This window comes from Scyliorhinus canicula, chromosome 12, assembly GCF_902713615.1.
Source record: "Scyliorhinus canicula chromosome 12, sScyCan1.1, whole genome shotgun sequence".
In the NCBI taxonomy this organism is placed as follows: Eukaryota; Metazoa; Chordata; class Chondrichthyes; order Carcharhiniformes; family Scyliorhinidae; genus Scyliorhinus; species Scyliorhinus canicula.
Window position 1 is genome coordinate 157,661,183 of NC_052157.1, and position 20,848 is coordinate 157,682,030.

The 20,848-nt window shown below is 42.7% G+C and overlaps 1 protein-coding gene across 1 annotated transcript in view; it reads left to right on the top strand.

The window, feature by feature from the left end:
• Positions 1–20,848, top strand: part of brip1 (BRCA1 interacting protein C-terminal helicase 1) — a 282,553-nt gene that overhangs the window by 76,205 nt on the left and 185,500 nt on the right. Inside the window, exons 7-11 of the mRNA XM_038814679.1 lie at positions 3,914–4,135; positions 4,259–4,458; positions 6,393–6,525; positions 16,270–16,424; positions 20,073–20,238. Coding sequence (XP_038670607.1) covers positions 3,914–4,135; positions 4,259–4,458; positions 6,393–6,525; positions 16,270–16,424; positions 20,073–20,238 — 876 coding nt within the window. The remainder of the gene's footprint in view (positions 1–3,913; positions 4,136–4,258; positions 4,459–6,392; positions 6,526–16,269; positions 16,425–20,072; positions 20,239–20,848) is intronic.

Sequence of the window (20,848 nt, forward strand, 5' to 3'; positions counted from 1 at the left end):
ATGTGTGGGGTTCCAACTGTGTTTCATGTGGGTGTAAGATCGAGAAGCTTTCAAAGCTTTCAAATTTAAGTTTTGCTCATTACTGGGCAGTTGGAGACCGGACACTGTGGAGTGAACAGCTCTCAACTCTGCCATGAGTTGTGGGGAGGCAGTGGCATAGTGTTATTGTCACTGGACTAGTAATCCAGAGACCCATAATAATGATCTGGGGACCCAAGTTCGAAGCCCACCACAGCAGAGGTTGGAATTTAAACTCAATAAAATATCTGGAATTAATAATGGTGACCATGAAACCATTGTGGATTGTTGTAAAAACCCATCTGGTTCACAAATGTCCTTTAGGAAGTAAATCTGCCATCCTTACTTGTTCTGGCCTACATGTGACTCCAGGCCCACAGGGATGTCCTCTGAAATGGCCTAATAAGCCACTCAGTTGTATGGAACCACTAAGGAAACACAAAAAAGGAATGAAACTCAACGGACCACTGAAACCGACAAGCTGGGAGAGCTGTCTCATGTAATGGTTAAGCAACAGCCTGACATAGTCATAATTCACTGAATCATACCTTACAGACAATGTCCCAGACAGCACTATCACCATCCCTGGGTATGTCCTGTCTCACCAGCAGGACAGACCCAGCAGAGGTGGCACAGTCGGGAAGGAGTTGCACTGGGAGTCCTCAACATCTATTCTGGACCCCGTGTAGTCTTGTGGAATCAGGTTAAACATGGGCAAGGAAACGTCCTACTGATTATCATGTACCAGCCACCATCAGCTGATCAATCAGTACTTCTTCATGTTGAACACTACTTGGAGGAAGCACTGAAGGTGGCAAGGGTGCAGAATGTGCTCTGGGTGGGGACATCAATGTTCATCACCAAGAGTGGCTTGGTAGTACCACCACAGAACGGGCTGACCTGGTCCTCAAAGACATAGCTGCTAGACTGGGACTGCAGCAGGTGGTGAGGGACCTAACAAGAGGGAAAAACATACTTGACCTCATCCTCACCAATCTGCCTGCCACAGATGCATCTGTCCATGACCGTATCGGTAGAAGTGATCATTGCACAGTCCTTGTGGAGACAAAGTCTCATCTTCACATTGAAGATACCCTCCATTGTGTTGTGTGGCACTACCACTGTGCTAAATGGAATAAACTTCAAACAGATATAGCAACTCAAGACTGGGCATCCATGAGGCACTGTGGGCCATCAGCAGCAACATAATTGTATTCAACCATACTTGAGGACTGAGCCTCTGCGACCCTTTGATAAAAAATTCCAAAGACTCACTAGCCTCTGAGAGAAGGAATTGCTCCTCATCTTGGTCTTAAATAGGCGATCCGATCCCTTACTCTGAGATTATGCCCTCTGTTCCTGGACACTCCCACAAGGGGAAACAGCCTCACCACTCGCTTTCCTTTTGTTTTCTTTCAACTCACATGCTCCCTACCAAAGTGACCCTTGCTGATTAACTCCACATCTAGACTGCCTTCCATCTGCTCTCATCCAGCTGCGCTTCATGTACTTTGTCACTATCTCAGAAACACTTATTTTTGTTTCAGGACCAGCAGATATTTCCCATTGTCTCTGAGCTTCACAATAGGGGACGAAGTTTTAAAGTACTCATGATAAATTAGTCAGTGTCAGGCAGATTAGCTGAATTTCCCACTGCTTTAAGAACCCTGTATGCATCAATGGTGTCAAGGTGGAGAAGGTTGACAGCTTCAGATTCCTAGGTGTGCACATCATCAACAATCTGTCCTGGTCTACTCATGTTGGCGCTACCTACGACCAAGCACAACAGCGCCTTTACTTTGTCAGTAAACGAAGGACAATTGGCATGTCCACATTGATTCTTACTAGTTTCTACAGATGCAACATGGGGCTATTTAGCACAGGGCTAAATCGCTGGCTTTGAAAACAGACCAAGCAGGCCAGCAGCACGGTTCGATTCCCGTAACAGCCTCCCCGAACAGGCGCCGGAATGTGGCGATTAGGGGCTTTTCACAGTAACTTCATTTGAAGCCGACTCGTGACAATAAGCGATTTTCATTTAATTTTTTTATAGAAAGCATCCTATCTGGCTGCATCAGAGCTTGGTATGGCAACTGCTCGGCCCAAGATTGTAAGAAACTACAGAGAACACTGTCCAGTCCAGCACATGAAACCGCCTCCCATCTGGGTAACTGTAGGCTGGTTAGCTTAACTTCCGTAGTGGGGAAAATGCTTGAATCTATCATTAAGGAAGGAATAGCGAGACATCTGGATAGAAATTGTTCCATTGGGGGGACGCAGCATGGGTTCATGCAAGGCATGTCATGTTTGACTAATTTAGTGGAATTCTTTGAGGACATTATGAACGCGGTAGACAATGGGGAACCCTGGATGTGGTGTATCTGGATTTCCAGAAGGCATTCGACAAGGCGCCACACAAAAGGCTGCTGCATAAGATAAAGGCACATGGCGTTATGGGTAATGTATTAGCATGGATAGAGAATTGGTTAACTGACAGAAAGCAAAGATCGAGGATAAATGGGTGTTTTTCTGGTTGGCGATCAATGGGTCGTGATGTTCCTTGTTGGGTCCGCAATTGTTTCCAATTTATATAGATGATCTGGAATTGGGGACCAAGTGTGATGTGTCAAAGTTCACAGATGACACTAAGATGAGTGGTAGAGCCAAGTGTGCAGAAGAGAGTCTGCAAAAGGATATAGATAGTTTAAGTGAGTTGGCAAGGGTCTGGCAGATGGAGTTCAATGTTGGTGAATGTGAGGTCATCTATTTTGGTAGGAATAACAGCAAAATGGACTATTATTTAAATGGTAAAAAATTGCAGCATGCTGCTGTGCAGAGGGACCTGGGCGTCCTTGTGCATGAATCATAAAATATGGTTTGCAGGTGCAGCAAGTAACTAAAATGCAAATGGAATTTTGTCCTTCATTGACAGAGGGATGGAGTTTAAAAAGCAGGGAGGTTCTGTTGCAGCTATGTAGGGGGCTTATGAGGCCACACCTGGAGTACTGTGTACAATTTTGGTCTCCTTACTTGAGAAAGGATGCACTGGCACTGGAGGGTGTGCAGAGGAGATTCACTCGGTTGATTTTGGAGTTGAGGGGATTAGTTTATAAGGATAGACTACGTGGACTGGGACTATACTCATTGGAATTTAGAATGAGGGGAGGATCTTATAGAGACATATAAAATTATGAAAGGAATAGATATGATAGTAGCAGGGAGATTGTTTCTACTGGTGGATGAAACTAGAACTAGGGGGCATAGCCTCAAAATAAGGGGGAGCAGATTTAGGACTGAGTTGAGGAGGAACTTCTTCACCCTGTGGAATTCCCTGCCCAGTGAAGCAATTGAGGCTACTTCGTGAAATGTTTTTAAGGCAAAGGTAGATAGATTTTTGAACAGTAAAGTAATAAAAGGTTACAGTAAGCGAGCGGGTAAGTGGAGCTGAGTCCTCAAAAAAATCAACCATGATCTTATTGACTGGCGGAGCAGGCTCAGGGGCCAGATGGCCTACTCCTGCTCCTAGTTCTTAAGTTCTTATGAATGTCTACATCTCCCACTGCCTTGGGGAAATGGGCAGCATAATCAAAGATCCTCCCTCCCGAGTTATTCTCTCTTCCAAACACTTCCATCAGGCAGGAGATACAAAAGTCTGCGAACATGCACTAACCGGTTCAAAAACAGCTTCTTATCCGCTATTGCCAGACCCCTGAATGACCCTCTTATGGACTGAACTGATCTATCCACACATCTTTTCTATTGGATAGTACTACACTCCGTATGCTCCATCTGATGTACATGTCTATGTATTTACATTGTTTATTTATCGTATGGTTGAGGATAATCCTTTCTTTCATCTATGCAATTAAGATCTATATTTATTTTCCTATTACAGGGAAGATCATGCCGTTTTTATCAGGGTGTCCATAGAATGAATGAACAGAATACTTTGCAGTGGATTCATGGTATGCATTTGGCTTGGGACATTGAAGAGTTGGTGAGCCTTGGAAAGAAGCTTCGTTCATGTGCATACTTTGTAGCGCGTGAGCTGATGCAAGAGGCAGACATTATATTTTGTCCGTACAATTATCTAATGGACCCACAGATAAGGGAGAGCGTAAGTGCTTTACAAAATTTTGAAACATTATCACCACATTTTGTATTCCTCATGGACCAGATTAGTAATCTGCATACTGTACTAGAATATTGCTTTATCTTTGCTTTTTTGTTTTTGAGATAGATGAAGATTAACTTGAAAGACCAAATCGTTATCTTCGATGAAGCGCATAATATTGAAGACTGTGCACGGGAGTCATCTAGCTTTAGCGTCACAGAAAACCAGCTATTGTTTGCTCGAGAAGAACTGGATAGCATGGTTAACCAAAACATCAGGAAAAGCAATCACGAGGCACTGCGCACTGTCTGTTATAGTTTTAACAAGTATGCAATGGTTTTCTTCTGATGAGTTTATTTAAATATATTTATTAATAATTCTAATTTTAGTTTCTGCTTGATAAAATTGCACTGAGAAAGTTACAATCGTTGATCTTTCAGTACAGACATCATATCACATTTCTGCTGTCTGGAGCATCAGAACTCTTGGTGACATCTCTTTTATTTAAATAATTAAATAAAACTGCTGCAACAAAATCCATAGTGTATACGCTTTTTGTATAATCATATATGCAGTGATTGCAAGACTTCAGTCTCATCTGGTGGTCAGATGATTATGAATTGGTCACTCCTCACTGTCTGAGTTTAAAACATAGAACCACCTGGTGAGATTATTACTGAAGTATTCTTGTCTATACAGTTTTAAGACATTTAATTTGCAATATTGTAGATGGCTATATTTCCCTCCAAAAAGAAAACTAAACTGCCTGCTCTGGATTACAAATATGTGTCCGTTCACAGTTTAAGGTGTTGAGAAAGCAAATAGATAAATATTTGTCTTTCATTAGGGTATGTATACTAATTATTTTGGCTTTTACCCAAAATGTCTGGTACAGTTTGCTTTTTCTAAGCCCTTGTAAAATTAGCAGCTTGCGCTGAGACGAATATTGGTTTTCCTGAAGTATCAGATGCATTCTGATGTTCTTAGTTACAAGTATACAATGCAAGAAATATTAAGCCTAACTCAACAATGTTAATTTTGCTATATTTTGCATTCAGCGATTTATTTAAAATCCAACTGTCATGAAGCACGCTAATGTTATCTGCGAGGGTATACCAAATTGGAACACCAGTTCGTGGGGGTGTAGTTTATTTTGATATGAGATGACAAATGAAACCCCTGTGCGAATAAAGCGAGCCCAGCCGCCGTGCAACAATTATTAAAGACTATTTATTAAAGAAAAGATAAATACACCCAAACTGGATTACTCCCCTCACGTGCAATTTAAGATGTATGAAGTATTAAGCACACACAGTTTCTGTAGATAGCACCCTTTGCTACAAACTAAATCTACGATACCTGAACTCTGGACGATTTCCCCCTGTTCCCTGAACAACAGCCAAATTGAATAACCAGCTGTAGTTACCACACCAATACAGGGATGATACTCCAATCTGGGAGCCGTCTTTTTCCTAGACCAGCGAAGATTTTTAAAACCGCTGTTACGAACGTTTACTGCACTGCCTTGACTCTACAACTTAGAAGCTTGTTTGCTGTAAAAATTGCCTTCAGGTTTTGTGGTGGAAACTGGCCTATCCACTTTCTGAGACTGCTAGATGGTAACTGCCTCTGGCTTTTCAGGGTCTGGGCAATGATACCTTTGTTGTTCATTGTTTATGCCTTCTGTGTATTTGGCTGTCTGCCAGTCCCATCAACTTCCTTGACCAGACATTAACACACGTATATCTCAGGGACCTTCCCAATCGACTATAATCTGCTTCTCCTCCATACACCATTCACACTTGATTATTATCAAAACTGCCGTTCCAAACTTGCCACAGGGAGACACATAAAACAATTGAGACCCTTTGAACACTGTCCTTGCTGACTCTAGGCAGATTCATGACACAACTCTACTTTATCTTTGGTCCTTTTATTCCTTCTATTTATTCATCCCAATTTATTCATCCCAATTTATTCATCCCTTTTCTCCTTTATTCTGTCCCTCTTTAAAGTTATGTTTTATGGTTATTTTGTGTACTTGGGAAGAAACAAGTTTTTCTTGACACTGCTCTGCTTAATAATAATTTTGTTTCTTGGACCATTTGTTTCTGAATGTGACATGGCACTTTGGTCAGTTGGTATTATTTGCTCCACTCAGAATGAAAATTGTTTGGGTTTGATACTTATAAAACTTCCACTTAGGTTTATCCCATGACAGGGAATTAATGGCTAAATTGTGTAAATTTCTTTTTTGTAGCTGGCTAAAGGAGAGTTCTGGCAATCTGGTGGAAAAGGAATATGAAACATCCTGCCGGGTCTGGAATGGGAAGGAAATGCTAAATGTTTTTCATAACTGGGGATTAACCAGTGCTACGTTTTCCATTTTACAGGTAAATTGTTTTTTTTAATAAGAGTAGTGAGGCTTTGATAAGGCACAAAGCCTTTGATATGGTATGTAGCCTTCTGTATTTTACGGCTTTGCGCTTTGTAATCTATATCTTGCTTCCTTTACCACAATCTGACTAAATTCCAGCTGAGACTTCAATGTAAAGAACTCCTACAGAATTAAAAGTTGTATTGTTGATTGCCGACTGTAATTGGTAGCAGGCAAGAAACCTATTACATAGCTATGACCTATAATCTCCCTACCAGAGGACTGTTCATTGCATTTATTTTTCATTTTTAAACTGGTCGATTGCCAGACGCTTTGGACACATGAGTCAAGACCAAATCTACTCCTCAAATAGAATAATGCAATTAGAGCCTGGAGGGTGGTTCAACCTAGCATGTTAGATGAAATTTGATTTTTATTTTAAGATTGTATATTCTGTCCTTATTCTACTTGCAATCTAAATTGTTATGTTTACAATAGAAATTGTCGATGTAATAATAATAATCTTTAATGGTGTCACAAGTAGGCTTACAGTAACACTCCGCACAGACAGTGACGCAAGCCGGGATTCGAACTCGGGTCCCTGGCGCTGTGAAGCAACAGTGCTACCACAGTGCTACTGTGCCACCCATAAACACCTGTCTGATTGTAATTACATGCTCCTCCCAATGGAGGTGCTGCAGCACCAGAGCCAGTGTCGCACTCTCATTTTGGGCTGCAAGTTTACATAGACTGTTCCTGGTGTACACAAATACGATAGGAATAGAAGGACACGGATCCTGGAAGTGCACAAGGTTTTCATTTAGACAGGCATCATGATCGGCACAAGCTTGGAGGGCCGAAGGGCCTGTTCCTGTGATGTACTGTTTTTTGTCTTTGTAAATATGGAGATTAAAATAGTTAACAGAAAGTACATGCAAGATATTTAATATTTCATAGATGGTTTTGGAGTGAGTTTGGATGTTTATCAAAGCACCAAATAAACACTCTGCTTAGATTTATGAAGTAACGAAAAAAGACATTGGCTACCTAAGCACTTTTTAAATTAGACTTGAAGCCATATTAAGTTTACAGTCTTCATGACATTTGGACCTGAGAGGGTGTTGGCACTTCTGACATCTGGAATTTGATCAAACTTTTTTAAAAATTCATTCATGACTTGTGGGCGTTGCTGACTAGGGCGACATTTATTGCCCATTCCTAAATGCCCTTGAGAAGGTGGTAGTGAGCTACCTTCTTGAACCATGTTACGTAGGTACGCCCGCAGTACCATTATGGGGAGAGTTCCAGGATTTTGACCCAGCGACAGTGAAGCAGCGGCAATATATTTAGAAGTCAAGATGGTGTGCGACTTGGATGGTGTTGCATATTGTTGAAAACCTAGGAAGTTAGGAAACACGGAGGGTCAAAAGCTGAAGGAGCTTTATTTACAAGGTGTGTTCACTACAGGTTGTTTCTTCACACCAACAGTTTTTCGTGCTAGTGACCTGTGCCGTCTCTTCTGCTGATGACATGCAGCAGCTATGACTCAATATTGTTGCATGAGGAAGATATTAAGAAATTGTTCCAGAATGGGATCAAAGATGTAGCAGGCAATTTTGAAGTAAAACAGACTAACATTGATACATTGGTATATTCCCTCAACTGGCCTGAGTTCTATTGCCCCATCCAGAATTAAACTAGTTAATGAGAAGAAACAGGATACTCCTGCTCACCCAGGGTGATTCACTGAAGATCCATTTTCCTCTGAAACACTCTATCTGACCAGCTATTACCCCGTTACAGAGTCTGATGGTTTCTTTTGTTTGTCCTTGTCCTGCTACAAAGTGGGTCATTTTTAAAAATAAATTTAGTGTACCCAATTATTTTTGTTCCGATTAAGGGGCAGTTTTAGTGTGCCAATCCACCTAACCTGCACATTTTTGGGTTGTGGGGGTGAAACCCACTCATGCATGGGGAGAATGTGCAAACTCCACGCAGACAGTGACCTGGGCCAGGATCAAACCCAGGCCCTCAGCGCTGTAGGCAATAGTGCTAACCACCACACCACTGCAAAGTGGACCATCTGTGTCTGGAAATTCGTTACATATTCATAGCATGGTCTTGGACTTTTGTGCAAATGTGAGTAGGTAGTCAAAGAGTCCATGTAGCAATAACTAGTTTATATGTTGACTTGAGTGCTCTTGAAGACAGCCAGTATCAATTCAGCCAGAGCCTCATGAGTGAGTTTCTCTTGCTAGCCCATGTGTCTTGTCAGCCTGTTCCCAGTACCATAGGAGTCAGAGGGGTACATCCACACATGGCAGAGTTGCATTTTCGCAAGCAGACTTAATCTCGTTCGTGGGTGTAGGGAAATAGTTAAAATCCAAGTTTTAAAAATCTTGTAACCGCAGTTGATATATAAGCTTGCATTATTCTGAGTCGAGGTCCGTTTGGCAGTGATACCTTCCACCAGCCTCTCAGCTAGGGAGTAAGTCAGATATCAATGTGAGTCATGGGAAAGACCACCATTTAGATTAAAACTTATAAACCAATAGGGAGCAAAGAAGGGGTGGTATCAAACACAGGTATAAGGTTACTAGCACAAATGTATGCTGCCTGCAGTGTCTCCCTTCTCTCTTTCTCTTTGTTCTTCCTTATGCCCCGCTGGGCCTTTGTTTCTTTAGTTCAGCAGTTATTGAAGTGTACTAACTAGATTTTTGCAATAAAACTCAATCTCGCACTACCACCAGACCCTCGACTCTTATTTGAAGAGATCCTACAGTGGGAATACATAGGATGGCCCTGTTCAGCAAGAGTGAGTCACTCAAGATCCGTTGTCCTTTGGAATACTCATGTCTGACCAGCCCATTACCAAATCTGATGGCCTCTTTGTCCATCAATTGTTAAGTAATGGGTTAAGAGACATTCCAATTAGTTGTCTCATTTATGTTAAGCATCCAATAATTGACACTGATATGTAATGGGGCTTCGGTGATGTGATGTTAAAAGTTTTGTGCAAAGTCTTGAAGGAATTAAAGGTGTTTTGTGGAAAAGCAGCAGAACCTTTGGGCTCTTTATACTACAGCAGCTAAACGTCTAACATCAATGGGAGGTTAGTTGCGTATCACTCTGTACCTTTGTATAAACGGGAGTCGGCAATCAAACAGTCAAGATAACGATGATGTGTTCAAGTCTGGAATCCACAGGAGGAGCGAATCTTTGTTTGAGGGGTTAGGTGGAGCTTAGAGAGAGAGAGAGAAAGAATCCTTTTTGAACAGGTACAGTGAGAAAACTTTTGAAAGCGAGCAGGAGAGATCATAAAATTTGCCACCAAAGCAGGCTTGGGTTCTGAAAGAATTTTCCTAACAGAGACGAATTGCTTCATAAATGCAAGTATTGCCTTTGCCTGCCTGCTTAATTTTAGTGAAAGCTTTGTGTTCATTTAAAGTGCTGTTTAATGGGAACAAGTGTGTTAAGGTTAAGGAAGTACATGTAATCTGTTATTGTTAGTGTTGAAGTTTGAAAGTTTAGATATGGTAGCACAGTGGTTAGCTCTGTTGCTTCACAGCGCCAGGGTCCCAGGTTCAATTCCTGGCTTAACCGCTGTCTGTGCAGAGTCTGCACGTTCTCCCCATGTCTGCATGGGTTGCCTCCGGGTGCTCCGGTTTCTCCCACAGTTACTCAAAGACATGCTGTTAGGTGAATTGGACAGTTTGAATTCTCCCTCAATTAATCTGATCAGGTGTCGGAGAGGCGACTAGGAGATTTTTACAGTAACTTCATTACAGTGTTAATGGAAGCCTACTTGTGACAATAATTAATATTATTAGTATTATTTTAGTAATGCTTGTTTTATAAAATAACCAAGCCCTATTTCTTATATTATTACTCCTAGAACGAATCGATCTTTCTGCACCACCTTAAAAACTTAAAGAAGTTGCGCCTCTGATCCAGTCACTGTTGAGAGCTGACCAGACGTCCGTAGCAATATAAATACTTAACGTTTCATTCCCTCTTTGAATCAAACATTACCATAAATTTCAAACAAGTAAAACATGAACAATAATCAAATAACAATAATCAGTAAATCTGACGGCTTAGAGGTCGTTGCTGTCAGAACAGTTGACAGTGAATTTCTGGCATCTGCTTCTTTGCATTAGTTGTAACCTCTGGCGTTTTTGTCTTTGTGTGAACACCATCATAGTTATTTTGACCGGTGTCGATGTTGTAACTAGAGCTTGACTCTGTGCTTGGTCTGAAGGTGAGGTGTTCTCTTGCTCAACAGTGTATGTTGGTGTCAGGGTTGTAAGAAGGTTTAGGTCAGGACTTTGTGCAGTTGAATCCGAATTTTCAGCAGGTTCCATTTCCAGCGGATCGGTTCTCCTCGCCAACAGCTGGTCCACATGCCTCCCCCAGTCTGGGCGGTATAAGACAGGTCCAGTCTGTGCAAGGATGTAGCTGCAACCCATTTTTCTCCTGTGGAGTAATTTGTGGCCAGCTCTACTTGTCGTTTGGTGGAAGACACTGTCCTTGTTGTTTCTGTTGAACGAATATTTTAGTTTTTGGGAGTTTCAATAAGTCGAATGCTGAATGTAGTTGTCTTTTCATCATTAATAGTGCAGGAGAGATTTTAGTCGTTGAATGAGCGGTATTCCTGTGCATCAGTAGGAATTGATGAAGGCATTTGATCAGGAATCCTTGTTCCCTGGTTGCTCTCAATGTGTGTTTCATGGTTTGAACAAAATATTCTGCTAGTCTGTTCGTAGCAGGATGGTACGGTGCAGACCTAATATGTTGAATACCATTCTCTTTCAAGAAACATTCAAATTCTTGGGAGACAATTTGAGGTCCATTATCGCTTACCAATTGGTAAGAGCATCCAAACCTACTAAAGACTACTCCTAGCCTCTCTATCGTCTTTTCTGATGAAGTTGACTTAATTATGGCAACTTCTGGCCACTTTGAATGAGCATTGACCATTACGAAGAATATATGTCCTTCAAAGGTCCTGCAAAGTCAACATGCACCTGTTGCCAAGTCTCTTCTGACTATTCCCAAGGATACAATGGTGCAGATGGTGACAGCTTTTGTACTTACACCCAATGAGAACACTATCCATTTTCTCTTCAGTATCCTCATCCAATCCAAGCCAGCAGAAGTAACTCCTCGCAATTTCTTTCATGCGCACAATTCCACAGTGGCCCTCGTGCAATTTGTTTAACACTTGTCTTCTAAATGGTGACGAAATGATCACTCTGAGCCCCCAAAGAAGACATCCTGACTGTACAGACAGCTCCCATCTTCTAATGGAGTACGGTTTCAAGTCAGCTTTTAGTTCTGAGGTTTTGCCTCGTAGAACTATATCCATTACTTTGGATAGTATTGGATAGCTCCGAGTGTGGTACTTCTCTTGTCCTGAAGTGACAGATGTACGGTCCGCCTGTTCAAAGTTGAAGATAATTCCGCTTGAATTGTTTGACAAACTACTTGCTACTAATTACTTGTGAAAGTCCATCTGCATTATAATAGAGACTTGAATGTCGATACCTGATGGTATATGTTTGTGCAGACAAAAGCAATGCCCATCTCTGCATTCTGTTTGCTGCAAGTGAAGGAATTCCTGTGTGTGCTCCAAAAATTGTCATTAATAGATGATGGTCCGTCAACAGTGTCAACTTTCATTCAAACAGGAATTGATGGAATCTACTACAAAAATAATCCCTCAGACTTCCCTTTCGATTTGTGCGTAGCTATTTTCAGCTTTGTTCGATGTTTGAGATACAAAGGCAATGGGTCTTTTCTCACCCGATGGCATGATGTGGGATACCACCGCTCCAACACCAGAAGGAGGTGCATCACACAACTGTTGGGGTAGGGTAGGATCGAAATGCACAAGGACTTCAGATTTGAGCAACGCTTCTTTGACTTGCACAAAAGTGTTATTGCATTGATCCGACCACTTCCACTTCCTGTTTTGGCACAACTGGTTATGCAATGGTTTTAAAATGGTTGCCAGATTTGGAGCAAATCTTCTGTAGTAGCTCAACAATCCTAGGAAGGATCGCAACTGGTTACAGTTCTGTGGTGCAGGCACCTCGGTGATAACCTTGACCTTTGAAGATTTGTGAAGGCCCGGGGAATCGATCACATGCCCAAATTCTCAATGGAAGACGAAGTGCTCACATTTGTCCTTGCGGACTCTCGCCCATAATCACCCAATATTAGAAGCAGCATTCAAATTCCGAAGATGTTCCCCTTTTTCTTTTCTAGTGTCTTTGATGTCATCCAGAAAGTACTGGACTCTGCTTAGTCCACTCTCGATCTGATCCATTGCTCTTTGAAGCTATGCTCGAGTCGATGTGATACCAAACAGTAATCTTCGGTAACAAAATAAACCTTTATGTGTCACAATTGTCAGAAATTCCGATGATGTCTGGTCTACATTCTGACCTGAGTATACCTGCTCTGGTCAATTTTGCTAATATCTTTGCCTCCTGCCAATCCAGCATACAGGTCATCAATGTGAATTTGTGAGTATTGTTCCACACACAACACTGGATTAAAGTGTCTTTGACATCTCTGCAAATTCATACTGATCCATCCTTTTTGATGATTGGTACTATTGGTGTAGCCCATTCACTAATACTGACAGATCCTAAGATGCCCATCTTCACCAGTCATTCTGTCAGCCTCCATTTTTAGCCTGATTGCATAGGGTACCAATCTTCATCTTCAAGCATTTTACTTGGCTTCCTTCTTTAATCTTCAATTTAATTGTGATGTCTTTCATACTCCCTGGTACTTCATCAAACACAACAATGTGCTTCTTACTTTTTGTAAGGTTCGATTCTTCATAAGTCATCAGGTTGACTTTGACCCAGTTCAATTATATCTTTTGTAACCATGTTCGACCCAATGTTGGATAATTGCCCTTTACTATATGTAAAGACAAATCAGCTATTTACATGTTAAGTTGCATAGCCACGTCAGTGTGGCCCTTCAGTGGAAACACTTCACCAGTGCATGTCTTTGACACTGTTCTTGAAGGTTTCAAGGGAATGTGTCTGAGAGTTTCCTTATAGACAGTCTTGGGCACCAGTGAGACTGCTGCCCCAGTGTCGGCTTTCATCCTTACTGGCTGTCCATCCAACAGTGGAGTGACTCGGTATCTATTTGTAGCACCAGCAGTGGCTCGCCCATTCAGTAACAATTGGTCTTCAGACTGCCAATCACCTAATTTCTCTCAACCATTTTGCACAGCATGTTCTGTTTACACGCTGTTTTGGTTTTCTCTTGCTTCTTATTATTTTCACTCGTAACTTGCTGTTTTTTCCAGTAGGCATCCTCTATATGGCCTTTTTTCCCCCACAGCTTCTGTAAATGATGGGCTGAATTCTCCAACGTTGGGATGCTCTGTTTTGCTGGCTGCTCCGGAGTTTCCCAATGGCGTGAGGCTGCCTCACAATGGAAAACCCCATTGACCGGCTGGCAAAAAAGAGAATCCCGTTGTCGTGCTGAACCAGAAATCTATCGCGGTGGGACGGAGAAACCCTTCCGATATGTTTGCACCAGCATTCTGCAGCTGAATGCCCTGGCTTCATGGATCGGTGACATGTACGAGTTTCAAAACTCTTGGGTGTCAATTCAGCCAACATTTTGTATATGCAAGTATTCAAACTCAGTTACTGAGCTTCTTTCACAGCCAGCTCCATCGAAACAGCAATTTCCATGGCCTTAGAGTAAGGTTACTCTTGGTTAGCAACCATTTCTATATTGCCTCATTTCGCAGACCAATCTATCCTGAATTGTATCATCCAGCGCATCACCTAACTCACAGTGCTCTCTCTGCAAGTCTTTTTAATACAGACATGAATTGCACAATTGATTTCCCTGCATCTTGATGTCGACTATGGAATCTAGACGATAGTGTGGTTGTAGGATCTGTACAATTTGTTCATATCTTTTTTGCCTGGCTTCTCCGATTGCACTAAACTTCTGAGGAGAGTGAACATCACCCCCCTCCACCCCCCCCCCCCCCAATCATGCTCAGGAACATGGGGTCCCTAATATCTTGCGTTATTTTGTTTGCCTGTGCAAAAGTCAAAATGCTCATGAAAAGAGCCCCATTTCTCCACATTTTTAGTGAAGGGTCCCACAGTGTTGAAAACTCCTGCCCTTTTCTTCCTAATGGAGGTTCTCCGCAAGATGTTTTCAACAGCTACCTTGCTTTTCCCGTTTAAACAAGGCCACAACCCGAACATCAGCCTCTTTTTAAACATCCGCAGCTCTATAATTGCTCTGTGGAGGATCGCTACTCATGCCCACCTCGCCCGTTATGTCCGAAGCACAGGCAAGAGCTTTCCTTTCAAGTCCTTTTTTATCCGCCTTTTGTTAATTTCATTTTTCCTCCTGGGTTCCTTGCAAGTGCTGTTCAAAGTCCTCATAGCCAGTTTTTATGTTGTGTGTTGTGGAAAACTGTCGCTAGGAGGCACGGAGGGTCAAAAACTAACAGAACTTTATTTCCAAGGTGTGTTCACTACAGATTGCTTCTTCACTCTGACAGTTTCTTGCATTAGTGGCCTGTGATGTCACTTCCAGCAGCTACATGTATAAATTAATACACAATGTTTACTGCAGCTACTAAGACTCAATGTAAATACATAACATAGGGGAATTTCCAGGTCCTGGTGTTCCTATGTGTCTGCTGCCCTTGGCCTTCTGTATAGTAGTGGTCATGGGTTTAAATGTGCTGCATCAGGAGGTTTGGTGAGTCCATCCTGTAGATGTTATGCACTGGTGTTATTTTGCATCTGTGGTGAATGGAGTGAATGTTTGTGGATCAGTTGCCGATCAAGTATACTTTGTCCTTGATGGTGTCAAGCCTCTTGAATGTTTTTGGAACCGCATTCATCCAGATAAGTGGAGAGTATTCCATCACATTCCTGACCTGTGCTTTGCAGATTGTGAACAGGCTTTGGGGAGTCAGGAGGCGAGTTACTCGCTGCAGGATGCCTAACCTCTGACATCCTCTTGTAGCCACAGTATTTATATGGCTAGTTCAGTTTCCAGTCAGTGGTAACCCCCAGGATGTTAATAGTGGGGGAATTCAGCGATGGCAATACCTCACATTCAAACAATGTTTCAATTACAGTGTAGAGGTGGGAATATGGTCAAATATGGGTATTATTTGCTGAGACCTGGGAGCAGGTAGCTTATCCAGCCGCTTTTCAGTTTAATATGATGTATGAAGACCAAGAAGAGGAGAAGCAAAGTACAGTTTAAAAATATGAATAGTATGTTTTTAAATTTCTAAAACTTCGTTATTTCTTGAATGGCAAGTTAAAGTCTCTGCAGTACAATTAGTATGAACAAATTGCTTAGGTATTTCCACAATTAAAACGACAGAGCCATAATTCCAGGATTATTTCTGTGCGATAGATAACCTCAACCTGTTGACTGATTCATCGATCTTTTTGTTGGCCTACAGTTGTCAGTTTCTTGTTTATATTTAGAAGTGCAACTTATGGAGGGAGAACTCCACATTTGTAGTCAGCTGCAATCATTTCAAGTAAATTATTTTACAATGCTGTACAGTCTGCTTCTACAGCTTTTTACATTCGCAAGTGCAGCACTTAATATAGGCGATTATGGGGCAAAAAAACATAATTTATTCGGTATTTGCTTTAATCTGTGCTCCTTCAAGCTGATTTTAGTATTGTAGTTCTCTTTAAATTGTATATGAATAACCTTTGATGTGCAGAAACACCTGGATGCTGTGCTCGAGAAAGAAGAGAAGGTACTTGTGCTGAATGGACAGCAGGAGTCAGTAACAGTCCCAACTGTAAGTGCTTCAACACAGATCGTGCTGAAAGGACTTTTCATGGTGCTTGATTTTCTCTTCAGGGATAACAGCAGGTGAGTGCTGAAATCTTCTGGACGTGTTCAGACTTTCAAAGTTGTTGTTTAAAAAAAATCTTCCATTAAAATGGTGTGTGGTACAATAATTATTTGGAGCTATATCTGATGCTTTTTTTAAGAAGTTAACGACAAATTTCAGTACTTGTAATTTGAACACAAACTGATTGTGAAATGCAATTTCGACCATGGCGAAATTTTCACCATATATTCTGCAATCATCTGACAGTTTTATAGGCATGAAATGAAATGGCACATCATTGCACAAAAATTAGAATTTAGTTACCACACAATCGGGAAACACCCCAGGATATGCTTCTTGCAACACTTCAGTTGTTTGACTTTCCACTGGCTTTTCAACCACAGTAGGCATCATTCCCACCTGTGATCCAGTTATATCATTACCCAGGATAAACTGCACCCCTGAAAAAGGTAATTCCTCCTACCACCACGTTTCACCGGACTCTCTAACCTTGCCTTACATAATGGAACATGACTCACTTCACCCGTAATCCCACATATTACCATGTTTTCCAGCAATAATCCTTCTGAACCACATATCTCCTTATCTCTGGATAAAGGCAAATTGCTGCGGATGCTGGAATCGGAAACCAAAGAGAAAATGCTAGAAAATCTCAGCAGTTCTGGCAGCATCTGTAGGGAGGGAAAAGAGCTAACGTTTCGAGTCCAGATGACCTTCGTCAAAGCTTTGATGACCGTTTTGAGCAGTCAGCCATTGTATCAGTGCCACCCGCCCCAACAGCCCTGGACACACACATACCCACTATTACAGTCTCAGAGGTAAGAGCTGCCTTCTTGAAAGTGAATTCGCGGAAAGCGGCGGGCCTCGACAGAGTCCTTGGGCGAGCACTCAGAGCCTGCTCAGACCAGCTGCCGACTGTATTCGCAGATATCTTCATCACCTCACTCCACTGCTCGGAGGTCCCCACCTCCTTCACAAAGGCCACCATAATACCAGTACCAAAGAATAACAAGGTAGCCTGCCTCAATGGCTACCAACCGGTGGCCCTGACGTCTGTTATCATGAAATGCTTCGAGCGGCTAGTCATGAGACAGATCACTGCCAGCCTCCCAGAACATAGAAAAAATACAGCACAGAACAAGGTCTCGATCCACTGCAGTTTGCCATCTCCCTGGGTCTCCAATCAACACTCGAACACCTCGACAACAAGAACACCTATGTAAGGCTGCTGTTCATTGACTACAGCACCGCGTTCAACACCATTATCCTGACAAGACTAATAACTAAACTCCACAGTCTTGGACTTGACCCCTCCCTGTGCAGCTGGATCCTCGACTTCCTCACCAACAGACTGCAATTTGTCAGGATAGGCAACAGCACCTCCTCCACAATAGTCCTCAACACCGGGGCCCCGCAAGGGTGTGTGCTCAGTCCTCTACTGTACTCCCTATACACATGACTGTGTGGCAAGATTCAACTCCAACTCAATCAATAAGTTTGCGGATGATACGACTGTGGTGGGCCGTACCTCAAACAACGACGAATCAGACTACAGGAGGGAGATAAATCACTTGGTTGCATGGTGTACCAAAACAACCTCTAAATGTTGGAAAGACCAAGGAACTGATCATTGAGTTCAGGAAGCGTAGCACGAAACATACTCCCATCTGCATCAATGGCTCCGAAGTGGAGATGGTCAATAGCTTTACGTTCCTGGGGGTCACCATCATCAACAGTCTGTCCTGGTCCACTCACATTGATACAACAGTCAAGAAAGCCCAACAATGCCTCTATTTCCTAGGGAAGCTAAAGAAATTTGGCATGTCTGCATCGACTCTCACAAACTTCTACAGATGTGCAATAGAGAGCATCTTATCCAGCTGCATCACAGCCTGGTATGGCAACTGCTCGGTCCAAGACTGCAAGAAACTGCAGAGTGTGGTGAACTCAGCCCAATGCATCACACAAGCTTGCCAACCTCACATTGATTCTATATACACCTCCCGCTGTCTCAGGAAGGCAGACCGCATTATCAGAGACCCCTCCCACCCAGGCGTTGCCATCTTCCAGACCCTTCCATCAGGCAGAAGGTACAGAAGTTGGAAGACCCGCACTTCCAGACATAGGAACAGCTTCTTCCCCACAGCTACAAGATTCCTCAACAACTCCCCCTCGGACTGATCTGTTCCCTGTAAGAACCCTATTCACGACGCCTTATGCTGCTCTTGCTCATGTATTTGCTTTGTTTTGCCCGTTGATCCGCACTGTAACCAATCACTGTTTGTCGATGTACCATTTGTCAATGTTCTCTGTTGATTATTCTTTTTTCCACTATGTACGTACTGTGTATGTTCCCTCGGCCGCGGAAAAATACTTTTCACTACTTCGGTATATGTGACAATAAATCAAATTAAATTAAATCAAATCAGTTAGTTACAGGGCAGCACAGTGGCGCAGTGGGTTAGCACTGCGGCCTCACGGTGCTGAGGTTCCAGGTTCAATCCCGGCTCTGGGTCACTGTCCGTGTGGAGTTTGCACATTCTCCCCGTATTTGCGTGGGTTTTGCCCCCACAACCCAAAAATATGCAAGCTGGGTGGATTGGCCACGCTAAATTGCCCCTTAATTGGAAAAAATGAATTGGGTACTCTAAATTTAAAAAAAATCAGTTAGTTACTTCATTGTGCTTGACTTCATTCCCATTCCTTGAGCAACTGAATAAGTTTTTAAAAAGATTTGGGGGGGCAGCACGGTGGCCTAGTGGTTAGCACAGCTGCCTCACGGCGCTGAAGTCCCAGGTTCGATTCTCTGGGTCACTGTCCGTGTGGAGTTTGCACATTCTCCCCGTGTCTGTGTGGGTTTCGCACCCACAACCCAAAAATGTGCAGAGTAGGTGGATTCGCCACACTAAATTGCCCCTTAATTGGAAAAAATAATTGGGTACTCTAAAATTTAAAAAAAAAACAAAAAAAAAGATTTGGGGAAATCTTGCTAATGTAGAATGGCATTCCTTCCTATTATTTATTTATTTTTTAAATTTATTTTTTTAAGGGGCTATTTAATGTGGCTAATTGACCGACCCTGCACATCTTTGGGTTGTGGGGGTGAAACCCATGCAGACACGGGGAGAATGTGCAAACTCCACACAGACAGTGACCCAGAGACGGGTTCGAACCTGGGACCTCGGCGCTGTGAGGCAGCAGGGCTAACCCACTGCGCCACCGTGCTGCCCTTTCCTTTCTATTATGACTGATAATGAAACTTCCAATCTACTCGTGACACTATTTGTGGGTAAAGTAAAAGATAAGAAAAATTAAATATTCCAAAAATTCATATTCTAAAACTCTCATGGGTTTGAAAGATGCTTTCGAAGGAGGCTTGGTGAGTTGCTGCAGTGCATCTTGTAGATGGTACTGCTGCGACTGTGTGCCTATAGTGGCGGAAGTAAATGTTTCAAGTTGTTGATGAGGTGCCGATCAAGTGGACACTGGTGTGGAGTGAATGTTATTTGGAAACCTATTTCTAACTTTGTACGTTTCATCCTTCTGGCTGAGGGAAGACTGGTGTTGGAAAAACAATTAGTTAGTGAATAAGCACTTTTTTGAGGGGAAGACTGCAGTGTTAAACATCAGTACCATATATTTGATATCATAAATTGTTCTTGCAGATTTGCAGATGACTACAGGATAGCAGTGCAGCAGACTTACACATGGACAAACCAACCTGATATTCCTGATGAAAATGGTTTCTTTGCGCGCCCTCGAAACAGAAGAGGTTCACGCAAAAAGGCAGCTGTACTGACCTTGAACTTTTGGTGTTTAAATCCAGCAGTGGTGAGTATCGTAATTGTACTCTGAATGTTTACTGCATTGTTAGAAAGCCGGATAGTTCAATGGAAAATACAAAATATTAAAAATGTGGAATTTTTTAGGTACTTGCTGTGAGCCAGTGTTTTGGGATGTATTGTAAAGCATTTGTTGTAAGGATTTTAATTTCATTATTTTTTTGTGAGTTTCCTTCTATCCTCCTGTTCCGTCTTCACATGCTGTGCCCTGTGTACACACTCACTCTACTCATGCTTGCCTTGTGTATGCTCGTTCCTCGCACATACATTTCAATCTCCTCCCTCTTTTCTTGCTCATTTGTCCATGCCCTCGCTACCTCCTCCTGCACACTCCAGCTACCCACCTCTCAGCCACATATTCTTGCAGCCCTTACCCCACCAATGCCTCTGGCTCCCCTGGCCTCGCTGCGCCCTCAGGCTCCCCTGCTCCCACCACGTTCTCTGGCTTCCAGGCCCCACATCCTCTGGCGTCCCAGCCCCGCCACGCCATCCTGCTCCCCTGGCTTTTCATGCCCTCTAGCTCCCCTGGCCTCGCCGTGCCCTCTGGCTCCCCTGGCCTCACCAAGCTCTCTGGCTCCCCTGGCCTCGCTGCTCCCCTG